General features: G+C 47.3%; 1 protein-coding gene across 1 annotated transcript; it reads right to left on the reverse strand.

The window, feature by feature from the left end:
- Nucleotides 1-1,079: 1,079 nt before the first annotated feature.
- Nucleotides 1,080-12,299, reverse strand: LOC145389939 (uncharacterized). The gene is made up of 4 exons (XM_080265049.1): nt 12,071-12,299; nt 7,020-7,226; nt 1,754-1,780; nt 1,080-1,126 (listed from the first exon to the last, which is right to left on the reverse strand). The coding sequence occupies exons 1-4, from the start codon at nt 12,297-12,299 to the stop codon at nt 1,080-1,082; spliced, it is 510 nt and encodes a 169-aa protein (XP_080121175.1).
- Between the last annotated feature and the right edge of the window lie 6,973 nt (nt 12,300-19,272).

Raw genomic sequence — 19,272 nt, forward strand, 5'->3', positions numbered from 1 at the left:
AACCTGTAGTGCCACAGTACTGTCCTTTCCCTTCACTTACCTACGTTAAGCTGCAAAAGGACGAAAATCTGGGCCAAGTTAAGGTGAAAAGAGTACAGTTTTCAACATGTGGCCACGATGCTACTCTGTCCTTGTGCGTCAGTGTGGGAAGGGTGGATGGAGAGACATGCAAGCACGCACACACGCATCCTGACATGCATATTAACACACACACACACACACACACACACACACACACACACACACACACACAGGACATGGCTCAGATAGACGCTGCTAGTGAGTCATAGGGCGTGGTCTTGTTAGCTAAGCAGGCCTTGTAACTTTTCCTAAGCTGTTTCTTTGCATATGGGAGATTAATATTCTCTTGGATCGATAGAGAGAGAGAGAGAGAGAGGGGTACTGGGGATAAATATGCATAGTAAAGAGCACCATAAATCCTCCTATAGTGGGTTTACTCGAAGCTGACAAACACCCGCCACCCCTTTCTACCAAGTGCAGTCAGACTTGAAAGCAAACTCGACTAGTAACCAAGGAGACTCATTCCTACCTCACAACTACAACTCAACGACTATCTGTCATCACTTATCCTTAATAGATCTCTTTGCATAGGGCCTTGATATTCTGTGTGCCATTCATGCAGTTTACATCATGTCTGTGGCCCAGAAGGTGAGTCTACACGTGGTGGCGCTGTGCATCCTGGGCGGTGCAGATGTGTCGCACACCCGGGAGCCATACTGTATATCCCCATATTTCCCTACACCTCGCCGTGGGAAGGAACCTGGACCGAACCTGTTGAGGCGCTGTCTAGCACAAGAGGGCAACGAATCCCAATACTTGTAGGACAGCCCCTCAAACGTAGATGCCTGCCTGTGGCCGACGCGTCTGCTCGGCCAGGCAGACCCTAGTTTAGCACCAACATCAGTATCAACAAGAACGACCATAATCATAGGCTACAGTACCAAGAATCTTTTACAATATCTTCATGAACAGACCTCAACAAAGAACAAGTCTCTGTTAGCCCCCTTGGAGTTACCATCAATTCAACAATAATAGTCTGTCTTTAAGTATCTGTAATCTCATGACCACGCCTCATAAGACTTCCTCTGACAACCAAAATTAAATCCTTAAATGCAATTATAGGTTTAATCGAGGTTTTGGTACGTGTGAATGTGTGTGTGTGTGTGTGTGTGTGTGTGTGTGTGTGTGTGTGTGAGAGAGAGAGAGAGAGAGAGAGAGAGAGAGAGAGAGAGAGAGAGAGAGACACACACACACACACACACACACACACAAAAGGTATATTTCATGACGTATGCACAACACAAGCACCAACGCGGCGCCACACACACACGTCATAGATTCTGCCTCACACACACACACACACACACACACACACACACACACACACACACACACAAGGACAGGATACTCTTCTTAAGTGGGCGAATCGAATGAGAACACGATACTTGTAAAATTGCCCTGCCTTGAGGAACACCAAAACATTGTCAACTTTCCATCTATTGAACTCTTTTTTATTTTTATTTTTTCCACAGAGCCAAATATTCCCGAAAAACGCCAAAACTTTTCCGCTAGGCAAGAAAACAGCACCATTATTTTTTCTCTCCTCAGCTGTTGTGCCGATCATGGCTTGTCGTGGTTTTTTTAAACTGTGGTGAAAGCTGTTTTCCAGTGGTACCAGATACTTGCCAAAACAACGACAAATGCTGCTATAAAAAAAGGGCCACAAATTTACCCTTGCCCTCTCGGATGTGTTCTACACCTAGTGAGTGGACACTTATTACTTGATCATGCTATCTCAGTATCTCTCCTGTAACACCTTTTATAGCTCCAGCCAGATGAGAAAAGTCGACTTTTTTGCCTTGCAACAGGTTGACGTCATCATCAAGAACGAACACAAGCAACAGCGGACTCTTATCATCAGTATTTCTGGCCAGTACTGGCAAAATCAAAGTGGTTCCGTGCTAGTCTCACCGTTCCCATTATCACCCAAGGACAACACTAGCACAGTACCTTGCTTTAAGCTCACATCATCAGTATACTACAGGAAGGTCAAAATCTCAGAGTGGTATGGTACAGTACAGTACAGCAAAAGTTCGCCGACGCTCTCTACCGATTGTGGCAAAGTGGGGCGTTACATGAACTATTTCTATGTGATAGCAATATGAAGTACACAAGAAAAGAGTATGGGAAGGAAGGATATTCCCTGTCTCTGGGGAGGAAAGAGAAATACGCAAGATACGACGCAATGCTGGCTGAGAAATTCCAATGAACTCTTGGTCATGGCTGTGCGGAATCAAATCATCAGTCATTATCATCATCATACACACGACCAGATTAAAGTGCTATGGCCAAATACCTTGCAACTAGCTATGGGTCGACTTAATACCACATTGCTATAGGTCCACATCATCATTATATCATCATCATCATCATCATCACCATCATCATACCATCATCGACAATTTCAAAGCACACTACCTTGCAATTGGCTGTGGGTCGAGTTGAGACCACTTGTCAATGGGGTCAGCGTTGATTAGCCTGGCCAGAGCCGCCTCCGTCAGTGTCACCAGCCCAGTCTCGGGGTCGGCGCTCCACTGGCCTGCCTGTAGACCCAGGCCACCGCCACCATCTCCCTCAGTCTTACCTCCGTCGCCAAGTCTCATCTCTTCCACCATCATCCTTGGACTTGAACCTCCTCTATTTGGAAGGTTCTCTGCTACCTTCTCAACCAGCTTGAAGGCTTGTACTCTTGTCGTAGCGAAAAAAATTGTGTCTTGTCCTTATATCTGCCTGAATCGTATTAATCCTTTCAGGTGAACCTCCTGTGTCTTGAAGGTTCTCTGCAACTTTCTCAACCAGCCTAAAGATGCTTCGTTGTAAAGAAATATACTAATGGAGTTTTAGTTACTTCTGCCGGAATGGTATCACACAATCGTCCTAAGCACTGATGTCGTCCCTCATTATCACGGAGCTAACAGGATCATCGACACTCAGAAAATGTTAGGTAAATTCACTGTTCTATTCCAGAAAAATACACTGCATGTAAACCATAAGGCTTTGAGCTGGGACCTCTGCAGGAGGGAAGGGGACTGGGTGAGACTTCTTCAGGGGGGTGAAGGAGGTTTTGAGACTTCTGGAGGAGGAGTAGGCCACTGAATGAGACTTGTAGGTGCTCAAGGAAGCTTTTGAGACTTTTGCAGGAGGGGAAAAATACTGCTGTAGGTGCTCAAGGAGGCTTTTGAGACTTGTGAACGAGGGGAAGGAGGCTTCGAGGTGAGACTTCTGCAGGAGAGTAAGGAACCGAACCACTAACACAGCCGCGACACTCTGTCCCTGGAGGGAGTGACAGGGGCGTCCGTCCTCTCTTAGCTCACTCGCGGTCCACACTGACTCCATTCACCACTGCGCTCCCTCGGCCCTCTCTCTAGACTTGGAGAATTGACGGCTAGGATGCTGGGTCGACATACATTTATAATCATTCTTTTGCCTTATCAACGTTCTCTGTCTCAACCAGAGTTTAGGACTGCTTACTTAATCCTTTGTCTTCACTTATATAACCACCAAACGTTTCACAATAAGGCAAGTTAATATTAAAAAGGAAAAACATAAAACTAACACATAAAGGTGGGTTTAGCTGAGCTTGAGAATAAATTGGTTTGGGGATAAATAATTACACTGAGAAAGAGTGTCTGAGAAAGAGGTGGATCTGATTAGTATGGTAATAATGAGACAGCTTTGGGGTAGTCTATGGATAATTAAGATAGAAGATAAATAATAACTAAGAGAATAAATAGGAACTTCGATAATTATATGGTAAATGGGGGGTTTGTCTTAATATGGAAATAAATAAACAGGTTTGTGGGTTGGAGAAACAGAGGGCAGGACACACCAAACAAAACCTTGCTAGTTTTATCACGGGGTTCATCTCATCACTAAATAGCCTTAAACATGTCTCCCTAGCCTTTGTGTGTGTGTGTGTGTGTGTGTGTGTGTGTGTGTAGACAGGTAGGTAGGTAGGTAGGAAGGAAGACAGGCAGGCACGCAGGGACACACAGGTAAGTGGGTAGGTAATTAGGTAGGCAGACAGGCAGGCACACAGGCAGGTAAGCAGGTAGGCAAGTTAGTCCATCCTAAACCTAAACTGAATCGTTTAAATGTAATCTCTTCGAAAGGACTAAGAATTATGACCAAGGCGCCTGATACACTGTTGGTAACGAGTACTGTGCCATCTCAAGTCAGTCACGAGGCTATAAAAATATCACCCAATTCTCCTCTCAGCAACATACAGGGGAAGAGGCTTGATAACTGGGCACTGGTCGAGGGAGCTAGTGATTTGAGGTGCCAGTCATCGGTGTTGGTTAGCGATGTTACGGGAGCTAGTTTGGTGATGAAGCAGAACTGCCTCAAGAACACGAACACGATAACGAACACACACACACACACACACACACACACACACACACACACACACACACACACACACACACACACACACACACACAAGATAACCTCAGATGTGTCCTTTCCATATGCCTACAGACTTATGCCTCACCCTTTATAATGAGGAGGACCATAAGTCGAAGAGGCTGTGTATTTCAAGTGTACAATTTTCCTGCTTGGAATGATTATAACCACTGATGCTACCGGCTCTAAGTACAGGCTTGCGAGGATCCTAAGTGATTTGCCTGATAAGGGAAATTACAATGAGGAAAAGAATTAATGAAGGTAGGAGTGTGGAGGATATAAATGGGGGAAAGAATAAATGAAAGTAGGGAAAAGGAAAATATAAAAATAAAAATATAAACTGAGATGACATGAGAGAAAAGTGATACCATGCCTTTTGCTGATAGGAAATTCCAGCACCTTATTACATGGACTGAGGTAGCGAAAGGGAACTGGTCAAAGTTTTCCATTTTCTACTTACAAAATGCTGCGGTAAAGGACGCACGCACGCACACACTCACTTACCCACTCTCTCTCAAAAGAAAAAAAAAAGATGCACAATTAACTTATATGTCATGCCAGAACACAGAATGTATTGTATCACCGAAAAGTCAAGAACGGTAGATTTTACAGCCAATAAACTGGAAGGGAAGTCTCAAAGAAATCGTTTTATTGCCCAGACGAAACACCTACAGCTTTTGATTGTGCCTTGAGGACCCGAGACCAATTTAAGAGACCGAGGTGGACCAGAATACTAAGAAAGTGTATCGCCTTTAATATGAGAGACTTTGGAGACGAGAGAAGTAGGAGAGGGCTTGAGATGAGAGGATTACTATTTCAATACGAGAGGCCTTTGGATAGGAGTGAAGCAAGACAAGGAAACTTCAGGTCAGAAAATTATCTATTTCAATACGAGAAACTGTGGAGAGGAGTGAAGTTAGAGAGGAAGGGTTGAGGTGAGGAAAGGGGGCGTGAGTTGCAGAGAAGGTCGCCATATGGAGGAGGAAAGGGTGACATGGAGGTGATTCATTTGTGGTCACCCCTGACGGGATTAAGGCATCTGGTGACAGACAGGTAGACAGTTAGATTGATTGTCTGACTGACTGAATGATTGATAAGTGAAGTTTGTATGGAAGACGTAAATTTGGACCAGCTTAAAGTGAGTGTACAGTAGAAATGGATGGTCGAAGTAGGTATACAGGACAAAAATCTACCAAGTGAAGGTGAAGGTATTACAGAAATGGGTGGCAGATGTATGTATGAAGGACGAGAAAATGGACCAGGAGATATATGTATGAAGGACGAAAATAATGGGCCAGGTTATTGTGAAAGACCTATAATTATCACAGTATAAAAAACAAGGAATCAATAAGCTTCAAGTACTGAGATACAAGTCCTTCAAGTCTAGAGAGAAGCCATAAACCACACACAGAGGCCAATTAAGGAAACTCGCCAATGAACGAGCAAGATGATGACCATAACCATTTTCGTAATAACTTTCCTTATATATCTTGCACGTAGGTGGGTTTGTACAACTTTAAGATGTGGAAACTGATTAGCTTGCGTGTAGATGTATGTAGGGGGGGGGGTGCGTTGTTGTTATTGAGATTCGTCCATTTTATTATGATAATGGACCCGGGCTCAGGGTGGAGAGCCCGCCAGAGTTATCAGAGATAGGCATTGGAGCAGCCTCTACGAGCAACTGCTGGGGCTGGTTAGTTTGGAAAACAAGGATACGTCTGTCTGTTTTAGACGGCCTAGGAGAATGTCGGGATTAAAGGCCGACTTTACGATGTTCGAAATTTCTGCCTTGCTGAGGGTGTCGTTATAGCTGAGGTCAGGTTCAGAAGCGTGTGGAGTAGTGCCTTCAGGATCTATCTCGGCAAGTGGCGGTGGTTTAGGCTGTTTCTTCCTCTACCTCTTCTTGTTCGATGTCGGTGGTGGGGAGGGAGAGGTACATGCCTCCTCGGTGGCCTGGAGGTTCACGACAGCATCAGGTGGTAAGGGGGAGGTGTGGTCGCTTTCTTCCTGTATGATGGAAAAGACAGGAGAGGCGACCCTTCCCTCAGCTGCTGACGGCGGGCGGTGATCATCGGCGGTTTCGATGTCCATGGGCGGGGCAGAGGTAGAGCAGGAGGCGGCAGTTGCCCTGTTTAGGGAAGCGTCGAGCTGCAGCCTTTTCCGCGGTGTTGTGCGGGGTCTAGGAGTCTGCAGCGTTGTGGTGTGACGCTCCTGACACGGGAATGGCCGTGCATCACGAGCGAAGCTCTGAGGGATGACAAGGCGTGGCAGCCCGTTCTTCTCAAAGATTTGAGGGAGTAGAACGAGCATAGCTGCCTTGTCATCGCCACAGAAAGCCTTCGCCGTCGCGATGCACATGGCGACAATGGTGTCCACATCCCCAGGACATCGGGGATCCCCAGGCCGCCGCCCCTGGGCCGTGGGGCGCCGCTGTGCATAGGCAGAGCCTTGCACAGCTGCACCCCCCGGTCCAGTGACGTGTATAGCCTCGGGACCCTTCGGTGTCTGGAGAATGTGGAACTCCACTGTCTCACCCTGGCGTAACAAGGGTGAGTGGCGCCGAGAAGAGGTAGCAGCGATCCCAGAGCGATGTACAAATACATCGGCGCCAGAATCCTGGCGCCGGATGAATCCGTACTTCGCCTTGATGCTGTACCACTTCACGGTGCCAGTGATGGTGGTGGTCTGCTCTTCTCCCTCAGGCTCAGCTGCCAGGTCAGCCCCCCTCAACGGGTCGCGAGCTGTGGCACAAGTAGAGGCCATGCTGGAGAGAGGAGGAGATGTTGCTGCTACCGCTGCTGGACGCGAATGAGTAAGGCAGAGATCTATCTATTTATATACCTAGGCTGCTTCCCCCAAGGAAAGGGAGGTAGCCGAGACAGGACGACACACTCCCCATTAACTCATCCATTCAAACACATTCATTCGCATCTTAGCCCCAAGGCAGAGATACAAAGGTTAATACATGATACAGTAATTCCTGTTACTTTTCAGCAATATAAAAACAATAAGTACAAAGACGACGAGATTAATACAAAATAAATGAAGAATAAAGAACAATTATTAACACTACACCGACGCTTCCATCTCGTAAGCAGTGGTGCCCTCCCCCCTCCCACCTCAATGCCCTCCCCTCTAGCTCACACCCCAACTGTGTATTTCTCCTAACGCTTTCTGTCACATCCATATCCACACCACAACGCTCCTGTACTTCCTCATTTGTCAGTGCGAGACTGGTGTGCATTGATACGCTGTGGATAACCACACAGCTAGGCACCGCGGAGCTGGGCGGCACACGTCAACACTACCACCTAACATTGGGGTAACTAAGGCGGTAACCGTTGGTATGGCGGCGATATGTGAATGTAGAGGTAGACGGCCTGGCGCCATGACCTAAGCGAAGCAGATGTACACTACACCATCCCAAGAGCGACACTGAGGGTCGCTGACTGGGCATAGGGGTTTTAAATGGGTTGAGGCAGACAGGTAGACGCCGCATTGGGGGCGGGGCTTGCAATAAAGAAAATTCCCACAAAATGTAGGGGACCCTTATGTAACTTCGACGAATCTTTATACCGTCCATTGTCGTTTCGTTTTTATTTTCTCTCTCTCTCTCTCTTGTTCTTACGTTGCCTCATGTTCAAAGGTACTTTTATTTCTTAATGGCGGTGGTCTAATATGAATTTCCATGTGGCTCTATATGTGGACACTCAGTGGATTGTGTTTTCCATTCTTTCCAGCTAATCTACAGTTTATCACATCTTACCTGGCTTATTTCCCAGCGATATCTATACTGCATTCGGATTCTACACTAAGTTATTGGCTGCTTAATCAGTTGCTTTGTACTGTGATCGTATCGTATCATTTATAAAAGCTCCAATAAGCTTCATGCGTCGGTCTTAGTCACATGATGGCTCTCCACGCTGCTTGATCTCTGGCAGCCTCCCTATTCAGTCCCTTATCCCTGAGGTCACACTCTATGACCTCGTTTCAGGTCTTTTTCGGTCTGCCTCTCGCAACCCTACCCCCGACGTTCACACTTCTTACTGTAGATCCATAATATCTGAATGTTTCTTGTCTGCTTCTTACCATTTGTAGAGGTTCCCTGTACGGTGTGTGTGTGTGTGTGTGTGTGTGTGTGTGTGTGTGTGTGTGTGTGTGTGCGCGCGCGCGAAGTGAAAACACGAGTACGAGGACAAGGATGGCGTTGGTAATGAATGGTGATGGATGGAATATCTCAATTTTGTTGTATGCTGATGATGCATGGTGTGGCATGAAAATGAAAAGTCAAGAGTGAGAGCAGTGGAGATGGGACTGCTGAGGAATGTATGTGGAGTACAGAGAGTGGATAGGATACGAAATAACGATTCGCGGAAGATGTGGAGTGAGGAAGTCGGTGGACACCAGAATCGAAGAGAGTGTACTGAGATGGTATGGTCATGTGGAGAGAATGGATAACAATAGAGTAGTGAAAAAGGTATATCTGAGCGAATTTGATGGAGGGAGGAGGAGAGGTAGGCAAAGGAGAAGGTTGAGAGATATGGTGGATGAGTGTGCTGGGATGAGAGGTATGGAAGTCGGTGAGCCTGGCTGGATGAATGTTGTGAGAAGTGCATAACCAGGAATTTGGCACCCCATTTTAACGTGACAGCGTTCTAATTGACTGTATCAGATAGGTATATGAGAAGCTACAGAACGTGGTGAAAGTTTTTTTGGTTTATCTGATGGAGCCAGGATTCCGGGGGCTTGACTAATGAGTGAATGGAAGCGTGGTCCATTGAACTGGGCAAACTTAGGTTGTCTGGACGTTGCTACTTCTCACCCTGCCGTAGGGTGGTAAAGGAGGTCTGGATGATGATGATGATGATGATGATGATAATGATGATGATGATTATTATTATCATTATTATTATGTGGAAATTGTGAGGCGTGAACGGACTGAACTTTCTGGTGAGTCTTTTGAGTGTGTGGAAGAGTTTTGTTATCTAGTTTGGTGATGAAGCAGAACTGCCTCAAGAACACGAACACGATAAAGAACACACACACACACACACACACACACACACACACACACACACACACACACACAGGATAACCTCAGATGTGTCCTTTCCATATGCCTACAGACTTATGCCTCACCCTTTACAATGAGGAGGACCTTAAGTCGAAGAGGCTGTGTATATCAAGTGTACAATTTTCCTGCTTGGAATGATTATAACCACTGATGCTACCGGCTCTAAGTACAGGCTTGCGAGGATCCTAAGTGATTTGCATGATAAGGGAAATTACAATGAGGAAAAGAATTAATGAAGGTAGGAGTGTGGAGGATATAAATGGGGGAAAGAATAAATGAAAGTGGGGAAAAGGAAAATATAAAAATAAAAATATAAACTGAGATGACATGAGAGAAAAGTGATACCATGCCTTTTGCTGATAGGAAATTCCAGCACCTTATTACATGGACTGAGGTAGCGAAAGGGAACTGGTCAAAGTTTTCCATTTTCTACTTACAAAATGCTGCGGTAAAGGACGCACGCACGCACACACTCACTTACCCACTCTCTCTCAAAAGAAAAAAAAAAGATGCACAATTAACTTATATGTCATGCCAGAACACAGAAATGTATTGTATCACCGAAAACTCAAGAACGGTAGATTTTACAGCCAATAAACTGGAAGGGAAGTCTCAAAGAAATCGTTTTATTGCCCAGACGAAACACCTACAGCTTTTGATTGTGCCTTGAGGACCCGAGACCAATTTAAGAGACCGAGGTGGACCAGAATACTAAGAAAGTGTATCGCCTTTAATATGAGAGACTTTGGAGACGAGAGAAGTAGGAGAGGGCTTGAGATGAGAGGATTACTATTTCAATACGAGAGGCCTTTGGATAGGAGTGAAGCAAGACAAGGAAACTTCAGGTCAGAAAATTATCTATTTCAATACGAGAAACTGTGGAGGGGAGTGAAGTTAGAGAGGAAGGGTTGAGGTGAGGAAAGGGGGCGTGAGTTGCAGAGAAGGTCGCCATATGGAGGAGGAAAGGGTGACATGGAGGTGATTCATTTGTGGTCACCCCTGACGGGATTAAGGCATCTGGCGATAGACAGGTAGACAGTTAGACTGATTGACTGACTAACTGATTGATTGATAAGTGAAGTTTGTATGGAAGACGTAAATTTGGACCAGCTTAAAGTGTGTACAGTAGAAATGGATGGTCGAAGTAGGTATACAGGACAAAAATCTACCAAGTGAAGGTGAAGGTATTACAGAAATGGGTGGCAGATGTATGTATGAAGGACGAGAAAATGGACCAGGAGATATATGTATGAAGGACGAAAATAATGGGCCAGGTTATTGTGAAAGACCTATAATTATCACAGTATAAAAAACAAGGAATCAATAAGCTTCAAGTACTGAGATACAAGTCCTTCAAGTCTAGAGAGAAGCCATAAACCACACACAGAGGCCAATTAAGGAAACTCGCCAATGAACGAGCAAGATGATGACCATAACCATTTTCGTAATAACTTTCCTTGTATATCTTGCACGTAGGTGGGTTTGTACAACTTTAAGATGTGGAAACTGATTAGCTTGCGTGTAGATGTATGTAGGGGGGGGGGGTGCGTTGTTGTTATTGAGATTCGTCCATTTTATTATGAAAATGGACCCGGGCTCAGGGTGGAGAGCCCGCCAGAGTTATCAGAGATAGGCATTGGAGCAGCTTCTACGAGCGACTGCTGGGGCTGGTTAGTTTGGAAAACAAGGATACGTCTGTCTGTTTTAGACGGCCTAGGAGACTGTCGGGATTAAAGGCCGACTTTACGATGTTCGAAATTTCTGCCTTGCTGAGGGTGTCGTTATAGCTGAGGTCAGGTTCAGAAGCGTGTGGAGTAGTGCCTTCAGGATCTATCTCGGCAGGTGGCGGTGGTTTAGGCTGTTTCTTCCTCTACCTCTTCTTGTTCGATGTCGGTGGTGGGGAGGGAGAGGTACATGCCTCCTCGGTGGCCTGGAGGTTCACGACAGCATCAGGTGGTAAGGGGGAGGTGTGGTCGCTTTCTTCCTGTATGATGGAAAAGACAGGAGAGGCGACCCTTCCCTCAGCTGCTGACGGCGGGCGGTGATCATCGGCGGTTTCGATGTCCATGGGCGGGGCAGAGGTAGAGCAGGAGGCGGCAGTTGCCCTGTTTAGGGAAGCGTCGAGCTGCAGCCTTTTCCGCGGTGTTGTGCGGGGTCTAGGAGGCTGCAGCGTTGTGGTGTGACGCTCCTGACGCGGGAATGGCCGTGCATCACGAGCGAAGCTCTGAGGGATGACAAGGCGTGGCAGCCCGTTCTTCTCAAAGATTTGAGGGAGTAGAACGAGCATAGCTGCCTTGTCATCGCCACAGAAAGCCTTCGCCGTCGCGATGCACATGGCGACAATGGTGTCCACATCCCCAGGACATCGGGGATCCCCAGGCCGCCGTCCCTGGGCCGTGGGGCGCCGCTGTGCATAGGCAGAGCCTTGCACAGCTGCACCCCCCGGTCCAGTGACGTGTATAGCCTCGGGACCCTTCGGTGTCTGGAGAATGTGGAACTCCACTGTCTCACCCTGGCGTAACAAGGGTGAGTGGCGCCGAGAAGAGGTAGCAGCGATCCCAGAGCGATGTACAAATACATCGGCGCCAGAATCCTGGCGCCGGATGAATCTGTACTTCGCCTTGATGCTGTACCACTTCACGGTGCCAGTGATGGTGGTGGTCTGCTCTTCTCCCTCAGGCTCAGCTGCCAGGTCAGCCCCCCTCAACGGGTCGCGAGCTGTGGCACAAGTAGAGGCCATGCTGGAGAGAGGAGGAGATGTTGCTGCTACCGCTGCTGGACGCGAATGAATAAGGCAGAGATCTATCTATTTATATACCTAGGCTGCTTCCCCCAAGGAAAGGGAGGTAGCCGAGACAGGACGACACACTCCCCATTAACTCATCCATTCAAACACATTCATTCGCATCTTAGCCCCAAGGCAGAGATACAAAGGTTAATACATGATACAGTAATTCCTGTTACTTTTCAGCAATATAAAAACAATAAGTACAAAGACGACGAGATTAATACAAAATAAATGAAGAATAAAGAACAATTATTAACACTACACCGACGCTTCCATCTCGTAAGCAGTGGTGCCCTCCCCCCTCCCACCTCAATGCCCTCCCCTCTAGCTCACACCCCAACTGTGTATTTCTCCTAACGCTTTCTGTCACATCCATATCCACACCACAACGCTCCTTCACTTCCTCATTTGTCAGTCTGTTTTTCCTTTTAACTCCACATGCTCCTTTCAGTAATCCTTCCTCCATCCCCCTCACTTGCCATGACGCGAGACTGGTGTGCATTGGTACGCTGTGGATAACCAAGACAGCCAGGCATCGCGGAGCTGGGCGGCACACGTCAACACTACCACCTAACATTGGGGTAACTAAGGCGGTAACCGTTGGTATGGCGGCGATATGTGAATGTAGAGGTAGACGGCCTGGCGCCATGACCTAAGCGAAGCAGATGTACACTACACCATCCCAAGAGCGACACTGAGGGTCGCTGACTGGGCATAGGGGTTTTAAATGGGTTGAGGCAGACAGGTAGACGCCGCATTGGGGGCGGGGCTTGCAATAAAGAAAATTCCCACAAAATGTAGGGGACCCTTATGTAACTTCGACGAATCTTTATACCGTCCATTGTCGTTTCGTTTTTATTTTCTCTCTCTCTCTCTCTCTCTTGTTCTTACGTTGCCTCATGTTCAAAGGTACTTTTATTTCTTAATGGCGGTGGTCTAATATGAATTTCCATGTGGCTCTATATGTGGACACTCAGTGGATTGTGTTTTCCATTCTTTCCAGCTAATCTACAGTTTATCACATCTTACCTGGCTTATTTCCCAGCGATATCTATACTGCATTCGGATTCTACACTAAGTTATTGGCTGCTTAATCAGTTGCTTTGTACTGTGATCGTATCGTATCATTTATAAAAGCTCCAATAAGCTTGTATGGGTCGGCCTTAGTCACATGATGGCTCTCCACGCTGCTTGATCTCTGGCAGCCTCCCTATTCAGTCCCTTATCCCTGAGGTCACACTCTATGACCTCGTTTCAGGTCTTTTTCGGTCTGCCTCTCGCAACCCTACCCCCGACGTTCACACTTCTTACTGTAGATCCATAATATCTGAATGTTTCTTGTCTGCTTCTTACCATTTGTAGAGGTTCCCTGTACTGTGTGTGTGTGTGTGTGTGTGTGTGTGTGTGTGTGTGTGTGTGTGTGTGTGTGTGTGTGTGTGTGTGTGTGTGTGTGTGTGCGCGCGAAGTGAAAACACGAGTAATGGGGACAAGGATGGCGTTGGTAATGAATGGTGATGGATGGAATATCTCAAATTTGTTGTATGCTGATGATGCATGGTGTGGCATGAAAATGAAAAGTCAAGAGTGAGAGCAGTGGAGATGAGACTGCTGAGGAATGTATGTGGAGTACAGAGAGTGGATAGGATACGAAATAACGATTCGCGGAAGATGTGGAGTGAAGAAGTCGGTGGACACCAGAATCGAAGAGAGTGTACTGAGATGGTATGGTCATGTGGAGAGAATGGATAACAATAGAGTGGTGAAAAAGGTATATCTGAGCGAATTTGATGGAGGGAGGAGGAGAGGTAGGCAAAGGAGAAGGTTGAGAGATATGGTGGATGAGTGTGCTGGGATGAGAGGTATGGAAGTCGGTGAGCCTGGCTGGATGAATGTTGTGAGAAGTGCATAACCAGGAATTTGGCACCCCATTTTAACGTGACAGCGTTCTAATTCATTGTATCAGATAGGTATATGAGAAGCTACAGAACGTGGTGAAAGTTTTTTTGGTTTATCTGATGGAGCCAGGATTCCGGGGGCTTGACTAATGAGTGAATGGAAGCGTGGTCCATTGAACTGGGCAAACTTAGGTTGTCTGGACGTTGCTACTTCTCACCCTGCCGTAGGGTGGTAAAGGAGGTCTGGATGATGATGATGATGATGATGATGATAATGATGATTATGATTATTATTATCATTATTATTATGTGGAAATTGTGAGGCGTGAAAGGACTGAACTTTCTGGTGAGTCTTTTGAGTGTGTGGAAGAGTTTTGTTATCTGGGACACATGTTATGTGATGGAGGTGGGGATGGAGCAGCTCTGTGGCTAGAGTGAGCAATGGTTGGAAGAAGTTCAGGGAGCTGTTGCCTCTCCTGACACTGAGAGGGCTCTCCCTACGTGCTAAGGGGTCTTTGTATGTGGCATGTGTTAGGAGTGTAATGCTGTATGGTAGCGAGACCTGGGCAGTAAAGAGAGAGGATATTCACAGACTCAAACGTACAGAAATGACAATGATTAGGTGGATGTGCAGTGCGTCCCTGAGTGTGAGGCCTGGGGGAGGAGGGGGGGCTAAGTTTGTGACGGAAGAGTTGAGAGGTAGGATTGGACTGGAGTGTACTGGTGGTGTGATGAGGAGGGGTAGATTGAGATGGTTTGGTAGGAAGGATGGGAGTGGAGTGTATTGGTGTGGTGATGAGGAGGGATAGATTGAGATGGTTTGGGAGAATGGATGAGACTGGAGTGTATTGATGTGATGAAGAAGGGTAGATTGAGATGGTTTGGGCATGTGGAGAGGATGGGGGATGACAGTTGGGTGCAGAAAGTGAGAAATGTGAACATTAGAGTTAGGGATGCGAGAAGCAGACCGAAAAAAAAAAAAAAAAAAAAAAACGGGGCGAAGTCATTGGGTGCGACCTCATGGATAAGGGACTGAATAGGGAGGCTGCCAGAGATCGAACATCATGGAGAGCCGCCAGTAGGTGACTAAGGCAATGCATGCAAACAGGTTGGAGCGTTTATAAACGAAACGAGACGAAAAACGAAGCGATGATAGTACCGTACAACTGGCCTGGACATGGCACTTGTACTGTAGATGCCACACAACAGTAAAAGTGATTTTGTTCTCACCAAACACTACCAGTCTGATGTAGCTATTCAGTCGAGGTGTTTACTGTGCACGGCCATGTAAGACAATGCACACACGGGGCTGGAGGTGACTGGGTTGATCACAGAGGACTGGGGTGACCTAGAGGTTCACCTACCACAACAACAGGGGGTCAGAGCTCATGGTACGACACTCCAGCCATTGTGGAAGTGTTGCCACTGAGAGGATATGATAATAAACATAGTGTCAGTGAGGGGCAGCGTCTGTGGCAGCCATCCAACGCGGGTGACGCTAAGCACCTGTGCACACGTCAGTCCTGGCAACACCCTTCACTGGTGCACTTAAGGTAGGCTACCAGTGCAAGGGGCCAAAAGAACACCGGGGCAAGGTCTGACTGATGATATGATGAGTGACATTATCTGGCTACCCCACATCACCAAGACATGTCACTCAGCAAAACCATACAGGTGATGGAGCACGAGGAACCTACCGCACTCAGTGTAAACATGAGAAGACCAAAGACACAACACATACGGTAATGAAGAGACCAACACAGCGGCAACTGAGCAAAATATCGGAGGTGGCCGACTACTTCAAGGATTAATGGATATGATTCCAAGGTGGCGACCATCATCCACTCACTTGATGTAGTGCTGCCTACTTCTTTCTTTACCTCTATCATTCTTTTTCTGTGTCTGCTCTCCTCTCTTTCTCTTTCTCACCAGCATCCACTCACTTGATGTAGTGCTGCTTACTTCTTCCTTCACCTTTATCATTCTTTTTCTGTGTCTGTCCTCCTCTCTTCCTATTTCTCCCATCTTTCCTGTCACTTTTTGTTACTCCTCTTTCCTTTTCAGGTGGCTTTACATTGAGTGACAAGCCTAATGGTTTCCTGTAAGCCAGGAAACCATTTACAACGTTGGGTGGTAACCATATAACCAACCCATACGTGTTCCTTAAGTGTCAACAAGTGGGTTGGCGGAGGGTTAGTGCCCCTCCCCGTAAAACAACTAACTCAAGAGACAAACGGCCACCCCTTGCCGGATTATGGCGTCTGGCGATAGATAGATAGATAGATACGGAATTATGACGTCTGGCGATATAGATAGATAAATATATAGATAGATGAGGGATTATACCGTCTGGCGATAGATAGATATATAGATAGATATGGGATTATGGCGTCTGGCGATAGATAGACAGATGGATAGATAGGGGATTTTGGCGTCTGGTGATAGATAGATAGATAGATGGATAGATACGGGATTATGGCGTCTGGCGATAGACTGATAGGTAATGAATTATGGCGTCTGGCGATAGATAGATAGACAGATTGATAGATATGAGATTATGGCGTCTGGCGATAGATGGATAGGTACGGGATTATGGCGTCTGGCGATAGATAGACAGATAGATTGATAGATACGAGATTCTGGAGACTGGCGATAGATAGATAGGACGAATAACTGTCTATCTATCTATCTATTGCCAGACGCCTCAATCCTGCAAGGAGTGGCCATAAACAAATCGCCTCCATGTCATCCTGTCCCCCGCCATTTCACTGCCCTGCTCCCAGCTCACACACCCCTCTCCCATATACCTCTCCACTCCATCCCTTCATCTCATCCTTGGCCTTCCCCTCCCTCTCACCCTCTCCACCTCACTCACATACACTCTCCTCGTCAGTTTCTCACTCTCCATCCTCTCCACATGGCCAAACCACCTCAGTGTGTTTCTCCTAACGCTTCCTATCACATCCACATCCACACCACAACGCTCCTTCACATCCTCATTTGTCAGTCTGTCTCTCCATGTAACTCCACATGCTCCTCTCATTTTTTTTTCAATGCAAGGAAGAAGGAACCAAAGGCCAGGAGCCCGCAAACCGTTCCTTCCAAGAAAAAATAAAAAAACAATACAAAGGAGAGCCCAATTCAAGATCCTTTCATTTCGAGATGCCTGGACACACTGCGTTTGAAAGACTGGAGATCATAGGATGTAAGAAATACAGGCAGAGGGAGACAGTTCCAGAGCTGACCTGTTGCATAAATGAAGGACTGCCCAAAGGATCCTAGTGAGATATGCCACCTTCCCCTCCCTCTATAAAACAACGATAATAAATACAAGGAAATTATAGTACATGTAAAGACAGCGAGGAAAACTATTTAGTATGTGTTTGTTTATGTAGATGCATTTCTGATGGATTGATAAGTCTACAGGAAGTTGTTACATAAGAAGATGAAGGGTGAGCGGTTCTTCACATCCCTATCTATCTATCTATCTATTGCCAGACGCCTTAATCCAGCAAAGAGTGGCCGCAGACCAAACGCCTCCCAGTCGCTCTGTCCCCCACCATTTGACTGCCCTCCTCTCATCTCACTCCCCCCTCCTTCATTTACCTCTCAACTCCATCCCTCCACCTCATCCTCGGTCTCCCCCTCCCTCTCCCTCCCTCCACTTCACCTACATACACCCTCTTAGTCTTTCATTCTCCATTCTCTCCACATGTCCAATAAGGCTTAAAGATACAGTAATACACAACTCTGTACGGTAAGTGTTATGCACAGCTTTGTTTTACTGTTTACATAGAACTATTCCTACTTGTTTTTATATATTTGCTTTAGAATCCATTGTCATTATACAGTGAACTACGCTATGTTGTAGTTTCCTCTTTCTTGCTTTACTATCCTTATCGATCAGCATGTAGAATTAGATCTCGTAGTCATAGTCTACTCTGTAACAAGCAGTCTCGAAAGGATCATAGGGTCTGTTGCTGTTTGCTGTTCTTTGTATTCCTTTGTACTCCCTCTTAACACTATCTTGGAGGGCGCGGGCTATGGCATTATCCCCAGCTGACACCCCCCCCCCCTCCTCTCCTCGGCTCTGTAAATGAGTAGCGTGTAATTTTTCCCACGTGCATGTCCGTCGTGTGTGTGTGTGTTGATATTCGCCCCGCACATGTAGGGGCACGGGCAAACAGAGAGCCCGTCAGGGAAATGGCGGAATCAAGCTCTCGATTCAGAGCAAAGCGGGAACAGCAGGCTGAAGGACGAGGGGAAGGCGGCAGGGGCAGGGGAAGGTGCGATGGTCAGTGGTGAAAAACGGCTGGGCGAAAAAAAGCACCTCAAGTCTGCCCATCAGAGTCCGAGATGTCGGTGTACTCGGAGTCGCGATCTATATCCTCGTACAACTCTAGCTCCCCCGAGTCCCTAAGGCGAGGTGGAACGCCTAATGGGGAGTCGTGAAGGACCCGGCTAAGAGCTAGAGTTATGCCGCGTTCGAGCCTGGCTGCGAGGAGCTCACGAGTACACACGCAGCATCGTCGGACTCAGCAGAGGATGGCAGAACAAGGGCAGGTGAGGGGCTTGCAGGCGGCGGATCGGTGGATGAAGTTGTGAGATCCACTCCCTCAGCAGCAGGTGGAGAAACGGGGGGGGGGGAAGGGCCCTCGACGTCGCGGTGGTCGGGCGAAACGGGGACGGCAGCCCTTTCCCCCTCAGCTGCAGACGGCAAGGAGTGGATCTCAGCAACGGTGGTGATGGTGTCAAGCTCCATGGCCGTGATCGGTGCCGGGTCGGTAGGGGGAGAGACAGACGAGCCAGTCGCCCTGTTGAGGGGTCCGTCCAGGCACAGCCGTTTGCGCGGTGTGCAGCGGGGCCGAGGTGGAGGTGGCCGGGACTTGGGCTGCGCAGGAGGCCGCCGGGGACGACGATCTGGACGAGGGGCTGAATATGCGTATCCGACAAAGCTCTGGGGGATGACAAGTCTTGGTAGCCCGTTCTCCTCAAAGATCTGAGGGAGGAGAACGTGCAACAGAGCCTTG

The sequence above is a fragment of the Coenobita brevimanus genome, unplaced genomic scaffold, assembly GCF_032717465.1.
Source record: "Coenobita brevimanus isolate Jiangsu-jjx unplaced genomic scaffold, ASM3271746v2 jjx.HiC_scaffold_2628, whole genome shotgun sequence".
NCBI lineage: Eukaryota > Metazoa > Arthropoda > Malacostraca > Decapoda > Coenobitidae > Coenobita > Coenobita brevimanus.

What these genes read in the sequence shown, in the direction of transcription:
- LOC145389939 (XM_080265049.1), bottom strand. Translation starts at nt 12,299, where the DNA reads ATGGCCTCTACTTGTGCCACAGCTCGCGACCCGTTGAGGGGGGCTGAC. An exon ending in CTCACCCTTGTTACGCCAGG is followed by an intron (nt 7,227 to 12,070) that starts GTGAGACAGTGG and finishes CTTGTGCCACAG; the next exon opens with CTCGCGACCCGTTGAGGGGG. An exon ending in CTCACCCTTGTTACGCCAGG is followed by an intron (nt 1,781 to 7,019) that starts GTGAGACAGTGG and finishes TCCACTCACTAG; the next exon opens with GTGTAGAACACATCCGAGAG.